This window comes from Camelina sativa, chromosome 6, assembly GCF_030686135.1.
Source record: "Camelina sativa cultivar CO46 ecotype springtype chromosome 6, ASM3068613v1".
In the NCBI taxonomy this organism is placed as follows: Eukaryota; Viridiplantae; Streptophyta; class Magnoliopsida; order Brassicales; family Brassicaceae; genus Camelina; species Camelina sativa.
In genome coordinates this window covers 19,558,307-19,577,795 of record NC_141885.1, presented here as the reverse complement: position 1 = coordinate 19,577,795, position 19,489 = coordinate 19,558,307, and the positions used below count along the sequence as shown (strand labels likewise).

The 19,489-nt window shown below is 35.9% G+C and overlaps 4 protein-coding genes, 1 long non-coding RNA gene and 1 pseudogene across 5 annotated transcripts; 1 reads left to right on the top strand and 5 right to left on the bottom strand.

Annotated features, from left to right (window-relative positions):
• Window positions 1–1,441: 1,441 nt before the first annotated feature.
• On the bottom strand, window positions 1,442–2,271 carry LOC109133344 (fructokinase-like 1, chloroplastic pseudogene; annotated as a pseudogene).
• A 4,009-nt stretch (window positions 2,272–6,280) lies between these two features.
• On the bottom strand, window positions 6,281–7,299 carry LOC147942826 (uncharacterized). Its single transcript, XM_087456197.1, has 2 exons — window positions 7,097–7,299; window positions 6,281–6,920 (listed from the first exon to the last, which is right to left on the bottom strand). The coding sequence occupies exons 1-2, from the start codon at window positions 7,297–7,299 to the stop codon at window positions 6,281–6,283; spliced, it is 843 nt and encodes a 280-aa protein (XP_087312323.1).
• A 4,538-nt stretch (window positions 7,300–11,837) lies between these two features.
• Window positions 11,838–12,519, bottom strand: LOC147942825 (uncharacterized). The gene is made up of 2 exons (XR_015559554.1): window positions 12,373–12,519; window positions 11,838–12,192 (listed from the first exon to the last, which is right to left on the bottom strand). It is a non-coding gene; the product is annotated as an uncharacterized LOC147942825 (long non-coding RNA).
• A 1,621-nt stretch (window positions 12,520–14,140) lies between these two features.
• LOC104791680 (fructokinase-like 1, chloroplastic) lies at window positions 14,141–16,005 on the bottom strand. The gene is made up of 2 exons (XM_010517621.3): window positions 15,124–16,005; window positions 14,141–14,952 (listed from the first exon to the last, which is right to left on the bottom strand). The coding sequence occupies exons 1-2, from the start codon at window positions 15,856–15,858 to the stop codon at window positions 14,260–14,262; spliced, it is 1,428 nt and encodes a 475-aa protein (XP_010515923.1). The 5' UTR covers window positions 15,859–16,005; the 3' UTR covers window positions 14,141–14,259.
• A 646-nt stretch (window positions 16,006–16,651) lies between these two features.
• LOC109133447 (uncharacterized) lies at window positions 16,652–16,975 on the top strand. The gene has a single exon (XM_019246563.2). The coding sequence runs from the start codon at window positions 16,653–16,655 to the stop codon at window positions 16,887–16,889; it is 237 nt and encodes a 78-aa protein (XP_019102108.1). The 5' UTR covers window position 16,652; the 3' UTR covers window positions 16,890–16,975.
• Window positions 16,976–17,049: 74 nt separating this feature from the next.
• Window positions 17,050–18,508, bottom strand: LOC104791679 (uncharacterized). Its single transcript, XM_010517620.3, has one exon. The coding sequence runs from the start codon at window positions 18,258–18,260 to the stop codon at window positions 17,229–17,231; it is 1,032 nt and encodes a 343-aa protein (XP_010515922.1). The 5' UTR covers window positions 18,261–18,508; the 3' UTR covers window positions 17,050–17,228.
• Window positions 18,509–19,489: the final 981 nt, after the last annotated feature.

The window sequence follows — 19,489 nt, the reverse complement described above, 5'->3', positions numbered from 1 at the left end:
ATTTATGTTGAGTTCATGTAAAAGATATTCTTAAAGTCTTATAATATAATATAGTAATTTATATAAAAAATAGTTATATATGACTAATTTACCAAACCACAACTTTTTTAATTAATTAGGTTTTTATATTATTTTAAAATGTTCAAACATAATAAGTATCCACAGTTTACCATCTATTTATCGTCAAACAAATGTTCAGCTAAAATTGAATAGTGTACAATTTATTCACTTAAAAGATAGCAAAATGCATCTTAAAATGTAGACAAAATGTAATTATAATCTTTTGTGTAAATAAATATATAATTTTTTTTAATAATAACTAAATAAATGATAATGAAGTTAAAAAAAAAAAAAAAGAAGAAAGAAATGGGGGTGACAAACAATTCTACTCACTTACTCGATTCCCTTTTTGGTTCGAAGGCAGTTTTGTACCAAAAATAAGACACCTAAACTAAAAATATTGCAAAAATATAGAATGAGTTAAAAGTATGTTTAAGTATAAGAGATGAAAGAAAAAGTAGGTCTAAATTTGTTTTTTGTACTTCCCATAGTTTTTTTTTGGTATGAAGACTCGCGAGTTTTGAGAGATTAAGGTGTTCTAAATTTTTTGGATCTCAACGAAAGGCTATATTTATATAACTTTTGGTCTTTATTTAATTTTATTTTTTTTATCATTAACTGTTTTTCCGTACTTGGCAAAACAAATCATTGACATTTAAAGTGGATATTTTATTTGAAAAAGTTGTTGACACTTGTGAATTTGGTCAAAAAGTATTTATTGCATATCATTGTCAAAGTAATATTATAAGTCAAATGCGAGATTTAAATTTAAAAGAGAGTTTTATGATGGTAACGAACGAGTCAACGACCTTTTTGGAAAGATATTTCACCTTTCCGTAGGTGCTCTCTTAAAATGATATTAACCAAAACATAGTGAATGTGCTAGTGCGTTTTAAAAAAAAAAAACAATATGTTGCTACGAATTTAGCATGCAGAAATATCAACTAACATTGGTTAATAGTATTTACAAAATCTATCATTCTCTAAAGAAAATATCGTGTCTAATGGAGGAACATTTTCCTTAAATTGCTTACCCTCCCCTTAGGCTAGAGTCTAGACTGCTCAAGTCCTTTGTTAATTTAATCATTTTCTACGAGTACAGAATTTCGACAAACCAAGATATATAAAGTCAGTACCCTAAAAAAAAAATCCTCAACAATCATTTCAAATCCCCACGTACATATATCTTATCAAGAAAAGCTGGCACGTCTTTGCTTGATCAAGTAACCTTTAAGGTATTCAATATAGGAGAAGCATCAAGACTTGGATCAGAACAATTTTGTGAAGCTAAACATAACAAAAAAAGATTTCACAGGGAAGCAGCTACCATCATCCTTTCACATGGTTGTTATCATTGAACTCAAAAAGTTGATTGTACGTTGGGTTACAAATTTGAAACAGTGTATACATCTCTCTCACACATTGTTCAAAAAACATTTAGTACAAGTTGAGTTCGTCATCTTTCTATTCTACCACATTGATGGAGCATATACTTGTTCTTTCAAATTTTGTGCCGCGCTTTCATTAAGGAACCCTCTAATTGCACCAATTGTCCACTTCGCTATGATCCCAACAGAAACTACAAACTTGAGCCGTCGCTACAACACATCTTAGTCCTCAAACATCTCAGGACAAGTGGTTAGCTTTCTCATTATCCCTGCAACAACAGCATCACCAGAACCTGTCCTATCACAGGTGAAAGGAGTTATAAGCACATCTTCTGTTCCAACCACAACTCCATCAAAAGTAGGGGTATAGTAATGAAGCCGAAGTGCTCCATCAGTCGTCACAACCAATAGCTTCAGCTTTTCATGCTACAATGGCTTGATGTCCTCTGGTCTCTTCGGTTTTTCGATCGTCTGATCAAAATCCTCAGCAAAGTATTGCGGTGTGTAGTTTCTTCTCCTCTCATAGAGTCATAGTAATCTTCATCAAGCAGAAACTCAAGCTCTTGTTGTGAAACTTCAATGGTGCCTGCTTCATTCCATGCTTTCTTGATCAACTTCCTAGTCTCATTACGCGATCTCCATAGTGGTAATGGTAGATTCAAGTCAAAGAAAATAAGCCCTTCAAGAAAGCCATAAAAAGAATTGAGTGCATTGTAGGAGACGTCAACACTTCTGAATTGAAATGAAAAATCCTTAAGCACAAGTAACAAACACAAAAGCTTAAAAGGCAAGTTGAGGTGCTCTGTTTCATGATCCAAATCATATACACAGACAAAGAATATGCTCAAGACAGAGACTTTTCATAATAAACCAAGCTCGAGCTATCAGTAAAAACCCAATTTGCTACTCATAAAGCTGAAATCTTTTTACCTCTTTAAAGCACAGCTAAATTGAGTTCTTAAGCAAGAAGCGAGTCCTCCGGCGGCTTTTTACCTATATTTTTGATATTTTGTAAATTAGGGTCCTATTAATCAGAATTTTCCATAGAGATAATAACTTTGCAATGTTACAATTTCTAATAGTACAAAAATTGCCACTGTCTTCCTACGCTCGCGGATTTGTCCTTGCAATTTATCTTTGATCACCGAATTCAAAGTCATCAACTATAGTAAATTTGTTGTAAACTAGAAGGTTCAAAGGTTGAAATCTCTTATTCTTATTCATAATGTCTCAACGAGGTTACATATATATATATAGAGTACAAAGGCAAAGGCTAAAACTGACTAGGAATAGGTAATGGCCGATGGGCCTATGTCCGATGGGCCTATATCCAATGGACCGTACATGGACCTCATGTCATGGACAGTAAATGGGCCGGTCTATAGAATAAGTATTTTACAACACTCCCCATTGGACGATATGACCGTGCCGATGCTAAGGGATCGATGCAATACGCTTGGGGGTTCTGCCTCATTAAAACCTTACCAGGAAAACCCAATGGGACAAAACCATGGTGAAGGAAAAAGAGTACAGCACGCATTGCTCCCCCTGTTCCAAGCATCACTCTAAGTCCTTAAGCCTCCGCATTCCAATCTGGTGTGCGAGCTTCTTGAATGTTGTAGTCGGTAACGATTTGGTGAAGAGATCGGCTGAGTTGTTGCTAGACTGAACTTGAGTAGTATATGCTTCGTCCGATCTCCCTTGATGTAACCTTCCTTAAGTTGTGCGATGCAGGCCGTATTGTCTTCATGTATGACCGTTGCTTCCTTTATCTTCGACCATACCGCAATCCGTCCTGATATGTTGAGTCTTCAACCTCAACCATACATACTTAAACTTTCTTTGTTATAACCTGCATCAGCAAAACCAACTAAAACCTTCTTTGTTATAGTTAGTATAATATAAACCCAAATTTAAAATTCCTTGTAGGTAACGTAACAAATACTTAATTCCACTCTAGTGCCTTTGGGTTTGACAAGAACTAATTCTTGCTATGAGGTTCACGGCAAAACATATGTCCAGTCTAGTGTGGCTAGCCAGGAACATTAACGCTCCAATTGCACTGAGGTATGGCACTTCAGGTCCGAGAACTTCTTCATCGGCCTTCTTTGGACCAAATGGATCTTTATCCAAGTCTAAGCTTCTAACAACCATTGGGCTGGTCAATGGGTGAGCTTTGTACATATTAAACCTCTTGAGTACCTTTTCTGTATATGCATTTTGATGCACAAGGATTCTATTATTTATGTACTTAAGCTGTAGCCCCAAACAGAATTTTGTCTTGCCTAGGTCTTTCATTTCAAACTCTTTCTTGAGATATTCTACTGTTTGGGCAATTTCACCAGAAGTTCCAAGGATGTTTAAATCATCCACATAAACTGCTATTATAACAAACACTTTGTTTGCAAACTTCTTTATAAATAGACATGGACTGATTGGGTCATTCTTATAGCCTTCTTTAGCTAAATATTCACTTAACCGGTTATACCACATTCGACCACTCTGTTTCAGTCCATAAAGGGATTTGTCCAGCCTTATGCAGTACTGTTCTCGAGAACCATTCTTATCTTTGAGCTCAAAACCTTCTGGTAATCTCATATAGATTTCATTATCCAGTGGACCATATAAGTATGCGGTTACAACATCCATTAACCGCAAATCCATTTTTTCTCTAATGGCCAAACTTATTAAGTACCGAAATGTTGTTGCATCCATCACAGGGGAGTATGTCTCCTCATAATCTATGCCTGGTCTTTGAGAGAATCCTTGTGCTACAAGCCATGCTTTATATCTCACGATTTCTTTACTCTCATTTCTCTTTCTTACAAAGACCCATTTATGTCCAACTGGTTTTATCTTAGGTGTTGTCCTCAAAATCGGACCAAACACACTTCTCTTCTTCTAAGAGTTAAGCTCCACGTCAATAGCTTCTTTCTATTTTAACTAATCTTTGCTTTGAGTGCACTCTAATATAGACGTGGGCTCTAGATCCTCATTTATCTCAAGTGCTACCTTATATGCATAATATTTCATTTAATGTCAACATTTTTGCGGTTCCATTATATTCCAGACATGATATAATTTATTGAGATCTCATCATTATCAATACCTTCAGGTCCTTGAGGTTCAGCGTCCCAAACCTCATTTTGGTATCTTAGGACTTGTCGCGGCTATGTCTGTATTTTCTGTAATTCCCTTAACTTCGGTTTGATTTGCACCTATTTTACTTTTCCGAGGGTTCTTATCTTTGGAACCTAATGGTCTACCTCGTTTTAAACGTGGTTTAGACTCTGTAGCAACTTGATTATTGTGTTCCTTCTGAACATCAATACGTACTGGTGCATTGCAAGCTGGTATGTACGATTTTGTTACTCTCTTCGGGTCAAAAGGAATCTGGCAATTTATTAGCTAGCTTTTGCAAATATACAATTCTTTGGACCTCTGCATCACATGCTAGAGTCCGAGGATCTTGCCAATTTAAGGATGTTTGATTCCATATTAATTCTTTGACCAGCTTGCTAGTCTCGCCACCCAACATAGGGAATTCGGATTTTGTAAACTAACAGTCCGCGTATCCGGCCTTAAATAAATCTCATGTGGTCGGCTCAAGATACTTTATAATAGTGGGAGACTCATATCAACATATATTCCCATTCTCCTTTGAGATCCCATCTTAGTTCTCTGTGATGATGCAATATAAACGGTACACCCGAATATTATTTTAGATGGGATATGTCTGGCTTATGACCCGTTAATAATTGAGAATATTTATTCTCACTAGATGGCCTGATGCGTATAAGCTCTACTGCATGTAATATCGTGTGTCCTCAAGCCGACACTGGAAGCTTCGACCTCATTAGTAATGGTCAAGCAATAATTAAATACATTTTTAATGAAGGATATCTAATCCGTTCTCTGTATATACGTTTAATGAAGGATTCATCTAATCCATTCTTTGTATGTACATGTTCCATAGGAGGTTCCACACTTCCCCCCATGGACATACCATTAATATTAAACGCTTGGGTTATATGTTCACCAGCACTATCTAGACATATAGTCTTAAGTGGAAAATTTCTTTAATTACATTTACTGGTGATGGCCTTATAATGAGTTTCCCATGTGTACATGCTACACACGTGAGATTCTTAGGGATAACTCTTCTCTCTTATAGGAGTGTGCCAATTCGATTTTAATATCGGCTTACGCATCACGTTAGAACCCGGATGGCCAATCCGGTCATGCCATAAAGTGAATTATCTTATTCATTGCCAAATTAGTCTTTATCATAACAATCTTAGCTTGGTATAAACCAGTGGCTAGTGCAGGTATAGTCTCTAGGACTTTCTTATGTCCTTATACTATTTCAATAATATATAGAAACTCTTTGTTTCCTTCACCCTTTATTTCAACATAATGACCATTCAAAAGAATGTCTTTAAAGCTTAATAAGTTTCTCTTAGAGCTGGGTGTATACAAGGCACCACTTAGTTCAAGATGTGTGCCATAAAATATAAGCCTGGCCGTAGCCATCAATTAAGCTTGATGTACCCGCTAATTTGCTAATTTTGGCATTTTTATAATGAGATTATAATATCTCTTTTCCTTCATTAAATTGTGTGGTTTAATCCACTACCCACCACAATTATTCTCTTGTCCTTAGCCATTTCTCAATATGGACAATATTTTGTGTTTCGTTTTTAATAACACAGTTTATTATATATATATATAAAGGAAATAAATCATTGAATTTAAACCAAAATAATAATCCAATACATAGAATAAAATTAAAGCATGAAAGCATAGAAATTAAACCAAATCCATAACTAAAATTAGTTATGTTCCTTTAAACAATCAGAAGTCTCAAAATCTAGTAAATCATCATTCTCATGGTCGAAGTCTTTTTCACCATCGAGATGTACATAGTTGGCCTCTGGATTTTTCTTCAAAATCTCTTGATATGCATCAATGAGATGTCTAGGCGTTCTGCAGTTCTTAGCCCAGTGGTTGGACATACCACATCGGTGACAAACCGATTTAGCCTTCATTTGCGGTTTAAAGGACCCACGGCCCCTACCACCGTGGCCACGACCACCACGGTCGTAACCATCAAAACGGCTTGCCTGACCCCAACGACCACCACGTCCTCTGCCACCACGGCCACAGCCATAATGTCTTTCTCTGTGAACGTAGTTGGTCTCCTTGGGCTCTTTAGGCTGTTTAGGCTCATTCTGCTTTGCCACATCAACCTTGTGTGCTTCCGGTAATGGGGTTGTACCGGGAGGTCTTATAGCACTATTCATCAACAACAGCTCATTATTTTGCTCAGCTAGTAGCAAACATGAGATTAAGTCCCCATAGGTTTTGAAACCTTTTTCACGGTACTGTTGCTGAAGTGCTATATTGTGAGTACTAAAAGTAGACAAAGTCTTCTCTAGCAACTCTCTCTCCGTGACTTCAGTACCACACAACCTAAGGAGTGAGACAATCCTAAAAAGCTCAGAGTTATACTCATCCACGGATTTGTAATCCTAGATCCTTAGGTTCTTCCAATAGAATTGAGCTTTTGGTAGGAGCACCGTTTGTTGGTGTCCGTATCTGCGTTAAGCTATGTCCAAAGGTCAAGAGGATTCTCTATTGTGAGGTACTGGTCTTTGAGACTCTCAGCAAGGTGATGGCGCATGTGTTGAATGGCCTTGTACTTTTTCTTTTCGGTCGGATCGTAATCCTCCTCAATGCATTCAAACAAGTCCTTTGACTTCAAATTTATCTTGGTGTCCAATGCCCACTTCAAGTAGTTGTTTCCAGAGACATCCAAAACGGCATAGTCTAGGTTATTCAACCTTGCCATCTACATAAACAGAAATAGACAACCGATTATTAGCATGCGGTATTTAAGACCGAACCATGCATTCAAACAATAGGTCATGCGGTATTTAAGACCGAACCATGCCATAAATTTAATCTTAGGTCATGCGGTATTTAAGACCGAACCATGCCTTGTTTTCCTTTAAATTTCGTGGTTTAACTCCATGCAATCAAGACAACAAAATCAAATAGATTAAGGCATGCAATAATTTCCTTTTTACTAGAATTTCCTTTTCTTAGATAATTTTAGAAATTCTCCTTTTCTTAACTTAGATAACAACAAAATATTCCTTAAACTTTAGGATAATGATTATAATTAATTTAGGAGTTATCTAATTTATTTTTCTATGCAAACATAGAATAATTTCGATTTTAGTGTTTTAGTTTTAGGGTTTGAATTTCTCAAACACCTAAATCGATTTTAATTTAGGATTTTAGGGTTCTTATGCAACCTAAATTTTCAGGAAAATTCTATGCCAAATTCAATTAATAATTTCAAGGATGCATGCAATTTTCGGATTTTTAAACTTCCTAGAACAATCAGATTAATAATACTCTTTATGAAATTCGAATTTACAGTTCAAGTTCTAGGTTCTTATGCATCAAAACAATCAAGCAGCAATTTAATCAATCACACAACCGGATTTTTAAGCTTGATATAATTTGGTGCAATTTAGCAAAACAATCTAACAACCCTAACATCCGATTTTAAGTTTTAGGATTTAGGAATTTAAACTTTGTTAGATATGTACTTGCATGTTTAGGGTTCAATAGTTTTTAATGTCCAAGTTCGGTTTTATAGGTTCTAAGGAGGTTTGATCATAGTTTATCTTCCACCTTTTGGGATCTGACTGGATATGAACCGGGAGCTAAAAGACCTCGGTTTTTACTTCTCTCACGAACCGTGAACCTCGATCTGAACTTCAACAAAACTTTGATCACGAACCTTGCTTGCCGAATAGGAGCTTCCACGAACAAAGGAAGAAGAAAGCGACGGTTTTAGGGTTTGGTGAAAAAGAGAAGTATGAACGGCGGCAGTTAGGGTTTATAGGGTTTTTTAGGATTTTACTCAGCGGGATATAGAAACTATCGTGCTGATAACGTGTTGTAAACTAGAAGGTTCAAAGGTTGAAATCTCTTATTCTTATTCATAATGTCTCAACAAGGTTACATATATATATAGAGAGAGAGTACAAAGACAAAAGCTAAAACCGACTAGGAATAGGTAATGGCCGATGGGCCTATGTCCGATGAGCCTATGTCCGATGGGCCGTACACAGGCGGGCCGTACATGGGTCTCATGTCATGGACAGTAAATGGGCCGGTGTATGGAATACACTAAGTGTTTTACAACAAAATTGTAATTTTGACCAAATCTTCATCTTTATATTCAGAATATGTCATAATATGATAATAACGAGTTATTGACTAATAAATTTACCCAAAAAAAGAGAAGAAAATCCGAATTTATATTATTATTGAACTTTTTATATTGAATAAGATATGTTATTTTATTTCATTTCATTCATTACAAACCGAGGAGGAGAATATTAAATAATTAAGTCCAATAGCTTAGAGAAAATACATGCAATACTCATTAATATACTCTTTATCTTCTTATAATTAAAAGAGGAGTACATTCGAAGAAATATCCAAAAACGTCTTCACTAATTACAGGAATTGCCATCGAATTATGACAAAAGAAAACGTTTAATTGAAATCAAAAAGGGCAAATGTGAGAATAATTAATCAATTGCAAAATTAACATAGGATCCGTGTGTCTAACTATGGGTCTTTTAATTGGATCAAATACTACCCAATTTACTAATTGGGTTCTTAAAGCTTTAAGTGATAAATGCAATCTTAACCATTCAATCAAAAGCATGCATATTCTCTCTTTATTCCACCGTATTAACTACATTTTCGACTTTTACGGGTATTTCCTAAACATAGTTGAGTGAAATATTCAATCATAAACAATCATTCAATCATAAAAAGATCATAACGATCAATCAATCTTCATATATATTCTAATCTTCCTTAAAACTATGGTATCTTCATTCCACTTTTAATTTAAAAATTCCTTAATCGGTTGATCGTATCTAAGATATTGCGCTTCCTCTCCAAGTTATTCAGTCAACGATCAAAGCTAATAACCTAATTATCAAAGTTCTCTATAAATATAGAATATCATTAGATATCCTCACTCAGCAAGCCATCAACTTACCTCATAGTAAAAACTTTTTTAATTCTTCTTTTCATAGTAATTAGCAATGGCGACTTAGTCTGTGGCATTCCTCAAGACGTGAACCCGTACAAGACGTTGTGGCGTGTGAAAATGAAGGTCCTCCATACCTGAAATAAATACACAACAAGATTTGGTGGAACATTCGACATGATGCTCAGTGATGTGAAGGTAATATACATCTTCTTATAATATTAACTCACCTTTTTAAACTTTTATATCATGTAGAAATACTCACGTAATCTTTCTTTTACAAAGCTCCATGCTTTCGTGAAAAAGAGCATCTAAACCGTTTTGAAAAATGTTATTTTCTAGGACAATGGAGAATGATGCTGTTAAGATTGTTGTTTGTTTGTTTGGTCAGATTTACTCGCTTTAAACTAAACATCTGTTTTGTGTTTTCAGTTTGATAGATAAGCAATGCTCAAATGATGAATGAAGCGATTAAACTGAAAACTGAAAGCATGAAGAGTGATAAGGTGGATGGAGGGAAAGCTAGATAATTGCAAGATGAAGAATTAGTAGATAGATGAGCGAGAAGAAATACAAGTCTTTTTTATTTGGTTTTAATTGTTGCTTTCTGAACTTTATAATATAAAATTTGTTTTTTTGTTTTTTTTTCATGTTGGTTATATTGGTGTACTCGTGCTTGATCACAATCATCTAATGAATACTTTGGTTTTTTTTTTCCAGAAGGGTTGTTTTTACTAATGTGACTGCATTTTTTTTTGCAGAGTTAGTACTTTGCCAATTTTCTTACCTTATCATCCAAGACCAATCAAAGAAGGATCACAAAAATTTGACCAAACTATACAAAATTCTATCGTAGAAAGATATATTTTATAAACTAAATTACCTTTGCTGATGTCTTTAAGAATTGAATCAAAGTTTGTAGTGTTCAATTCAATGGCGTTGTGACTATTCCCCGGAGAATCAAGCGAGAGTCCAAGGAAGAAGTCAAAGGAAGAAGACCCTAACACAGATGCTAACACCGGAACAATTTATTCATACATCAAATCGAATTGAAGCGGCTTTGTTTCGCGGGTCCATGGAGATGAGTCAAGTGGGCTTCTTCATTTTATTGTTAATTGTTTCGCGAATAAAAAAATAAATAGATTCAAACAACAGACGGGTGTGTGTTGCCAACAATAAATTGTTTCTTCGATAGGAACTAAGAAGATGTCGTTTACAGTCTCTTTTTAACAGGGTTTTTAGTTAAATTATTTTTTTCAGTTTCGTTTTTATTAAGATAGAAACAGAAATAACAAAATGAAAATAAAGGGCAAAACCCATACAAGAGCAAGCCCAATAACAGAAAAATCAACCGTGTGGAGGAATATGTTACACAAATACATAATAATAATTACCAAATACATAATTATACAACAAAGTCATTATTCATACATTTAACATGGAACTCCATAAAAATAATAATTACCAAATACATAATTATACTTTACTTCATTTTTAAAGTAGATTTTAAAAAAAAAAATTTAAATTATAAATGTTACACAACTTTTTCTACCAAAACAAAATATAGAACTATTCCAAACTAGGAAAATACACATTTACAACCAAATTTAAAACTGTATGAAGTTATATTAATAATAATACACACTACATTATGTTACTTACATATTCATAAATTAAAATATTTCACATATTCCTGTAACACACTTTTTACTGAAATGCTTTTTACAATATATTATGTTTTTACAAAATGAAACTATAAATAATGATAAAAATTCTAAGAAGATGTGTAAATAATATATATTAGATATATGTTTGTAAATTGATTACACTACATAAAAATAAAATACTGATCAGTTCTATTATATTAATAAAATTGTACTTAAGTCAAGTAATAATTTGGGTGTAACGGGTCAAGTAACGGGACATATAGTAAAAAATCAATACCCTATGCTAGGTTTTTACCATGAGTAAATGAATATAATATTCATTCATTTATTGGTACTATATGCTTCAAAATAGTTAAATACGGATATCAGGTATTGCTCTGCCCGAACTCACTACACTAAAATCATTTTAATACATTAATGTAAATTAACACATTTGCTAAGCAAATACAACTACTAAAAAACATGTATATAATTTTAAACTATATAAATAATAATGTGAACTAAACTAATTACAAAATTATAGTGTAAATTTAAAAACTGAATAAACTAAAAATTATCATCGCAATAAATCAAAAAATTTCATGTGGTGTACCATGGGTTCCAATCAATTTATATGTAAGTAAAATAATGAGTAAATATAAGTAACTAACATATATAATTTTTAAACAATATCCACTAATAATAGTATTAAAAAGTAACATCTAATTAAAATCACATAAATGGTATCAAAATTAATAAACAAACTCTTAACTAAAGAACATGAAAAACAAAAACGATAATTTAGAAATTTTTGTTCCGCCGTGTACTACGGATTCAAACCTAGTATTAATGTAATTGGCAACAACATCTCTTAGGAGCATTCGGAGAACGAGAAACACAACGCCCACGTGCATAGCCACGCCCTAAACAATCAACAAGACATTCATTCCATCCGTAACTATCTGTACACAAAGCTTTGCAGACGTCATATAATTCGTTTCCAACTCTGCACCTATACATTACAAACCCACATAAATATTAAGGAATCGTAATCGATACAAACATATGCTTGTCCTAGATTTATACAGTTATATAACATTTGTATTTTAAATTATTATAACAAGTCCAAATAATACCATAATGTTAACAAAACATACTTGAGTTTGAAAGCGAGTGAAAAATAAAAACCTACCCGAGGCCAGAAGTTTGTGGTTGGACAGTGAAACTGTAAGTATCGCAACGAGAAAAAACGTTATCAAGAATATGTTTTTTGTACTTCCCATAGTTTTTTTTTCTTTGTATCGAGACTCAAGAGTTTTGAGAGAGTAAGATGTTCTTCATTTTTTGGATCTCAACGAAAGGCTATATTTATATAACTTCTGGTCTTTTTTTTTAAAAATCATTAATTGATTTTCCATATTTAAGAATAAACCAGTTAACTTTTGGCAAAACAAATCTTGACATTTAAAGTAAATTTTTGTAAAAATAAAAAAGTTGTTGACACTTGTGAATTTGGTGAAAAATGTTTGTGAATTTGATCAAAAAATATTTATTGCATATATTTATTGCATAAATGCAAAATTTAACTGAAAGCTTTATGATGGTTGTCACAGAGCTTTATGATGGTTTTCTCACATAATTGATTCTCCTTACAGGAGAACTGGAGAAGCATCAAGACTTGGATCAGCGAGAACATTTTTGTGAAGCTGAACAGAACAAAACCAAAATTCTATAGGGAAGCAGCTACTCATCGTCCATTCACATGGTTGTTGTTATCAGTGAACTCAAAATTGATTCTACATTGGGTTACAAATTTGAAACAGTGTATACATCTCTCTCACGCATGGTTCAAAAAACACGGAAAACAGCCAATTCCCCTGAACTAAGTTATTTTATCGTATTCATACATCAAATTTTAAGGTGTGCTTATAGCTACATAAACTAACTTATAATTTGGATATACTACATAAACTCTTAAAATGTGGTCAAAACCCCAAATTTACGGATGCCGTTAGTTACACCGTTACCGTAGCTGACTCAGATGCCACATAGACTGAACAAAACGACATTGTTTTGTTAAAAAAAAATTTTAAAAAATAACACCATCTTAGATGCTCGAACCAACAACATCCGACACCTGTATACAAACTTGACACCAAAGATGCTATCAGATTTCGTAAAGAGTTAAACATAAATATACTTGTAATGTTCTTCGTCTTCTTCTTGATGATATAATATTGGGATCTCTACAGAAGTACAAATTATGAAACCACACTCATATCTTCCCTGAACAACTTTCCCTTCGGTCATCAGAAATTTTTAATAAACAGATCTGACATGATTTCTTCTTGAGATTAGCTTGAAACATAGAACAATTGATGAAATGCCCAAAAGTCATTGATTAAAATCAACCCGTAAAAATCAATAAACTCGTCTCAGACATTAGATTTTTCACAAACATTGAACAATCCATGAATTCGACTAGATCTCCAGTTTTCACTGCTAATGGAAGTGTAACGGAGAGGAGTTGGTGGCCTTAGATGAACAAGAGATGGATATGGTGGCCTTCCGCTTCCTGCGCCTGTACGACTCTTTTCTTCTTCAATTGTAAACTGTAGACCCAGAAACCGAGGAGGAAGAGGAGAAGAAGAAGAAGAAGAAGATTATAATATATATATTTATGTTTGACGTTATGTTAATATCTGTAATAGCTTTAGTGGTATTGTGGCGTTTATGTGTGTTACATATGTCAGAGTTCGGCCCTCAAAGTTGTTTTTTTAGAAAAAAAAATCATTTTACGTAAAACGACGTCGTTTGCAGTTCTTTTCCTAGAAATTCCGTCTTTGTGGCATCCAAGTCAGAACGTTAACGGTGTAACTAACGGCATCCGTAAATTTGGGGGTTTCGACCACATTTTAATAGTTTATGTAGTAAATTCAAATTATAAGTTAGTTTATGTAGTTATAAACACATCATTAAATTTGATGTATGAATACAATAAAGTAATTTAGTTCAGGGGGGAATTGGCCGTTTCCCAAAAAAAACATTTTAGAACAAGTTGAGTTCTTCATCTTCTATTCTACCACATTGATGGAACATATACTTGTTCTTTCAAATTTTGCGCCGCGCTTTCAGTAGGGAAACCTCTTACTGCACCAATTGTCCACTGCGCTATGATCCCAGCAGCAACTGCAAACCTGAGCTGTCGCTCCAACACATCTTGGTCCTCGAACATTTCAGGACAAGTTGTTAGCTTTCTCATTATCCCTGCAACAACAGCATCACCAGAACCAGTCCTATCACAGGTGAAAGGAGTTATAAGCACATCTTCTGTTCCAACCACAACTCCATCAAAAGTAGGAGTATAGTAATGAAGCCGAAGTGTTCCATCAGTCACAACCAATAGCTTCAGCTTGTCATGCCACAATGGCTTGATTTCCTCTGGTGTGTAATGGTAATAGTCTCTTCGGTTCTTCGTCTGATCAAAATCCTCAGCAAAGTATTGCGGTGTGTAGTTTCTTCTCCTCTCATAGTAATCCTCATCAAGCAGAAACTCAAGCTCTTGCTGTGAAACTTCAATGATGTCTGCTTCATCCCATGCTTTCTTGATCAACTTCCTAGTCTCATTCCGCGATCTCCATAGCGGTAATGGCAGATTCAAGTCAAAGAAAATAAGCCCTCCAAACTTTTTAGACCACTGTATAGCCTTAAAAAGAGTTGATTCCATTGTAGGAGACGTCAACACTTCTGAATTAAAATGAAAAATCCTCGCCTGCATCAGAAACACAAAAAAAAAAAAACTGAGGTGCTCTGTTTCATGATCCAAATCATATACACAAACAAAGAATATGCTCAAGACAGAGACTTTCATAAGAAACCAAGCTCGAGCTATCAATTAAAAGCTAAAGCCAACTTTTTTATCATAAAGCTGAAATCTTTTTACCTCTTTAAGCACAGCTAAATTGAGTTCTGAAGCAAGAAGCGAGTCCTCCGGGGGCTCTTTCACCGTCTCCGCCTTCATTTTCCCGTCTTCAAACTTGATCTTAACACGAGTACAAGCAGTTTTTAAATTTTCATCGAATTTCACAGCTCTCGTCTGAACTCTCTCCTGGTTCATCATCAAAACAAGCTCATCCCCGAACTCATCTCCACCAACTTTTCCCATAAACGCCGCTCTCCCACCTAACCGAACATGAGAGATAGCCACATTCGACGGCGGACCTCCAGGAGCTCTCCCAAACTCCGGCGGATCCCACTGCAGCATCTTCCACTGCGAGTAAATATCAGGATGCATAGGGTTATCATGGGCTCTCACCACCGGAACAAACTCCTTCTGCACGGCTCCGAAACAGCACACTAGAGGCGGATCGTCGTACGGGAACTCGATCCCGTCGTCGTAGTCCTCTAACTCCGGATTCAATTCAGCATCAGTCTCGATAGCACCGTTCTCCTCGGTGTCGTCTTTCTCAATTACAGTCGAGGTTTGTTGCTTCTTCTTCCTCCCTTTGCGACTAGGTTTGACGGCGGTTTCCGCTGCTGCTCCGCCATTGATTGAAGCTCTCGGAGAAAGAAGAAATTGCCTTGGTTTTGGTGAATTACGAGCTACTAGTATCTCTCTACGATCTAGTGAAGAAGAATCAAAATGGTGAAGGTGAGGAAAAAGAAGAAGTGAAGCCATTGGGGAAGGGTTTTTTTTTTTTTACTTCGATGTCATCAGGGTTTATCCAAATCCTCCTCTTCCTGAATCATATCGGGTCCTGACCCGACTTTTATTCGAACCGGGTCAACCCATTAAAACCCGGTTCGTTTTTTTTTCTTTTTTCTTACGGCTGAAGAAGAAGAAGAAGAACAGTTCAGACAGAATATATAAGAAGAAACAAATATAACCCTCCCACACAAAGATCTCACCGACGATTCGATTTCTCTCGTTCTCAGGCCGTCCTCATAGCCGGAACGATTTCTCTCATTTCATGATGTTGTGATTGATTAAAGTTTACTGCTCTTGAACCAACTTCGTAAGAAAATCTCATCTTGTGCTCACCTAGCTTGGTGCTTTTCTGGAGTTGCTTATGATCCTGATTCATGAAACATTGTGTTACTTATGTGATTTTATATCCTGGGTGAGAAGTGTTTCTATACATTGTGCCTAGGTTTAAGGCTCTTTGTATTGCTAGCTCGATGACCTTGGTATATATTTTTGATATTATTGCATGGCAGAACAACTCTAATCCTGTTTACAAATAATGACAAATTAAGTCTCTTTGGTGGCTCTTTATGTGTTATAATCAAGATTTTTGCACTCCTGTACCTTCATGTTTTCTCTTCGATAGACGCTTTGTATCCATCAGGCGATACACTAGCATGCAATTAGTGTCCATTCATTGCGTTTTTTAAACCTAATAAGTCAACTTTGTTTCAGTATCTTTCCCTGATTCTGATTAATTTTGAACTCTTTTTGCATCACAGAGAACGATGGGCTTCTGGACACTATTAAAAGGTCTGCTGCTCTTTGTGAATGCACTGGCGATCCTCAACGAAGACCGTTTCCTTGTTCCAAAAGGATGGACGCTAGTAGAACTCCACCATACCGGTAGAAGAAACTCTCCCAAAGGCCAAATCATCGGTCTAATCCATGCCTGCCAGTACATGAGACTCCCCCTCATGCTTATTAACACTGCAGTCATCGTAATGAAGCTTATCTTCAGTTGAAGATTTTTTTTGTAGATGAAGATATAAACTACATTGTGTTCTTTTAACTCAAGGTGATTTAGTTACAAATCTATTATTGAATATGTAGGAAGTGAATTTGTTTATTTTTTTCATCTACTGCACACAAGTTTGGTGTGGATTCTACAACATTCTTCTCACGTTTTTACATGCCAAATCAAATTAAAATAACATTGCAAACTTAACACACATGAAGATAAGGGGACTACATTAGCCAGCGAAGAACCTCGTGGGTAACTAGTTACCATTACAGTCCCAAGAATCTACTTGATTACATAAAAAGATGACATATCCAGATATCCTAAACACACAAACTTGACTTCACTTCGCTTCTTGTTTTGCATTAGCTTTACTCATCACAACTTCCATTTTCTCCATCTTCTCATACCCAAACTCCTTGGTCTTGATCCCACACTCCTCTTGCATCACCATAGCAAGATTGTTTCTTTTGAAAGCTGCCCAAATATGCATCATGGCAAAGAAGATAAGCCCTGTTGATCCAAACGTCATGACGAAGCAAGTCACAATCTCCCATATCCTCTCTTTTCTCCTCTTCTTCACAGCCTCCTTTTTTTCAAGTTCTTCCACCATTACCACCGCCCAAGAGTGCTCATACTCGGAGCGTCTCACTTCTAAGCTCCAAGAATGAAGATTAACGTTTCCACTATACGAATTGACACCAACCATGAACTCATCCTCATATTTCAACATTGCTGACAAATCAATCCGATCAAACACCAGAGGAAGAACAGACTCAAAGCTTTTAGATTTGCTTAACCGGACTTCCAAGAACTTGCCACCAGCTTGGTAATTAATCCAAGCGTACAACAACACCTTCTCCGTCTTCACCAAGTTTGCCATCTTGAAACTGAGAATCATCTCAGGAACCGTAGCACCATCAACAATCACCGCGACACTCGGATCTCCAAACTTGGTGAATTTGTCAGAAGTATCGAACTTTACTTGGAATAGAGAGTGATCAAATGTTCCGTTAACAGGAAACACGACAAACCCGAGTCTCCCACCACCAGGAGACATGGAGAAAGAGAAAACAGTAGAGAATCCAGCGAAATACTCATTTCCTATATTCTTTACCGACTCAATGGGTTTCTTGTAGACGACTCGCCCACCGCCGTGAATCACAGAATCAGTCAGCTGAACTGAAGATCCGTTATCGACAAGCTTAGCGTCGCCGAACAGAGCAATGTCTTGGGACTCAAAGCTCGCATTTTTATTGGAACTCGTGAACGAGAAAGTGAACGAGGTCGCTTCCGAAAGCGAGAATGTGGAGAACAATGAGATGACAATCAGGAGTAGGACCAGGAGTGACCTGGAGAGACTGAAGCTCGCCATAAATGAAGTTGGAGATGGTTGTGGAATTTGTGATTTGAGATTCTAGGGTTTGAAATGGGGGAGAATAGAATGAGATCTCCTGATGGAGAGAGAGAGTAAAGTGATGATGGTGGTGGGGAAGAGAGAGAGAAAGGACAGAGAAGGATGGGGTTAAGCACTTGGACAATGTGAAAAGTGTTTAAAGGTATCTATCTACTGTTGTCTCTCCCTCCTCGTTTCGGTTGAAATATCTAATTTTTTTTTTGTGCTTCACTTTTTGTTGTCACCCCAAAAAATGCTTTTTATATTTTCATTTACCCTAAAATGCATTTTATTATAATTGTATTCATGTTAAAATTTTGATTCTTTCTTGTTTTATAAGATGATCTATATAAGCTATAAGATTATCTCAAAGATAATATGTCAACATTTGCGTTCCTTTTTGTCGGCATTGGTCTCTAACACACAATCGGGCTTTGTGGAGGGACGTTTCATGGTCTCCGTACGTTCCTTTTTGTCGGCATTGGTCTCTAACACACAATCGGGCTTTGTGGAGGGACGTTTCATGGTCTCCGTACTAACTCTTCTTGCAAGGTAAGTATATGGCCATTAAAATATATATGAGCAATGCCTATTATGATCGAGTAGAATGGTTTTTATTAAACATTTGTTGCGGAAATTTGGTTTTTGCGAAAAATGGATCTCATGGGTTACGTGCTGTGTAACTTCTGTTCAATATAAAGTTCTAATAAATGGTCAATCACGTGGGTCCATACTTCCCTCTATAGACCTTAAACAAGGAGATCTTTTGTCATCATACCTCTTTATTCTTTGCACTGAGGTTCTCATTGCCAATCTCCGCAAAGCGGAGCGGTCCAAGCTTATCACGGGTATTAAGGTGTCGATTGCCTGTCACGCGGTCTCTCACTTGTTATTTGCAGACGATAGTCTTTTTTCTGTCGAGCTACGAAGGAGCAGTGTGAGACTGTCCTCGTAGTCCTTCGACAGTATGAACGGGTTTCTCGACAGCAAATAAACTTTCAGAAATCTTCGGTTCAATTTGGGCATACAGTTGATGCGGACTTACGAGAGGAACTAAAACGACTACTGGGGATCACCAATTTGGGTGGTATGAGCTCTTATTTGGGCATCCCCGAGAGCCTAGGAGGCTCAAAAACAAAGGTTTTTTCTTTTGTCCAGGATCGATTGCAAAAACGGACAGGTGGATGGCCTGCCCAAATGTTGTCTAG

Excerpts from the sequence above, each read along its gene's own strand:
- LOC147942826 (XM_087456197.1), bottom strand. The coding sequence starts at position 7,299 with ATGGCAAGGTTGAATAACCTAGACTATGCCGTTTTGGATGTCTCTGGA. Across the intron at positions 6,921-7,096 it reads GCTGAGAGTCTCAAAGACCA|GTTGTGTGGTACTGAAGTCA; the intron begins GTACCTCACAAT and ends CTCACTCCTTAG.
- LOC104791680 (XM_010517621.3), bottom strand. The coding sequence starts at position 15,858 with ATGGCTTCACTTCTTCTTTTTCCTCACCTTCACCATTTTGATTCTTCT. Across the intron at positions 14,953-15,123 it reads ATTTAGCTGTGCTTAAAGAG|GCGAGGATTTTTCATTTTAA; the intron begins GTAAAAAGATTT and ends TTTCTGATGCAG.
- LOC109133447 (XM_019246563.2), top strand. The coding sequence starts at position 16,653 with ATGGGCTTCTGGACACTATTAAAAGGTCTGCTGCTCTTTGTGAATGCA.
- LOC104791679 (XM_010517620.3), bottom strand. The coding sequence starts at position 18,260 with ATGGCGAGCTTCAGTCTCTCCAGGTCACTCCTGGTCCTACTCCTGATT.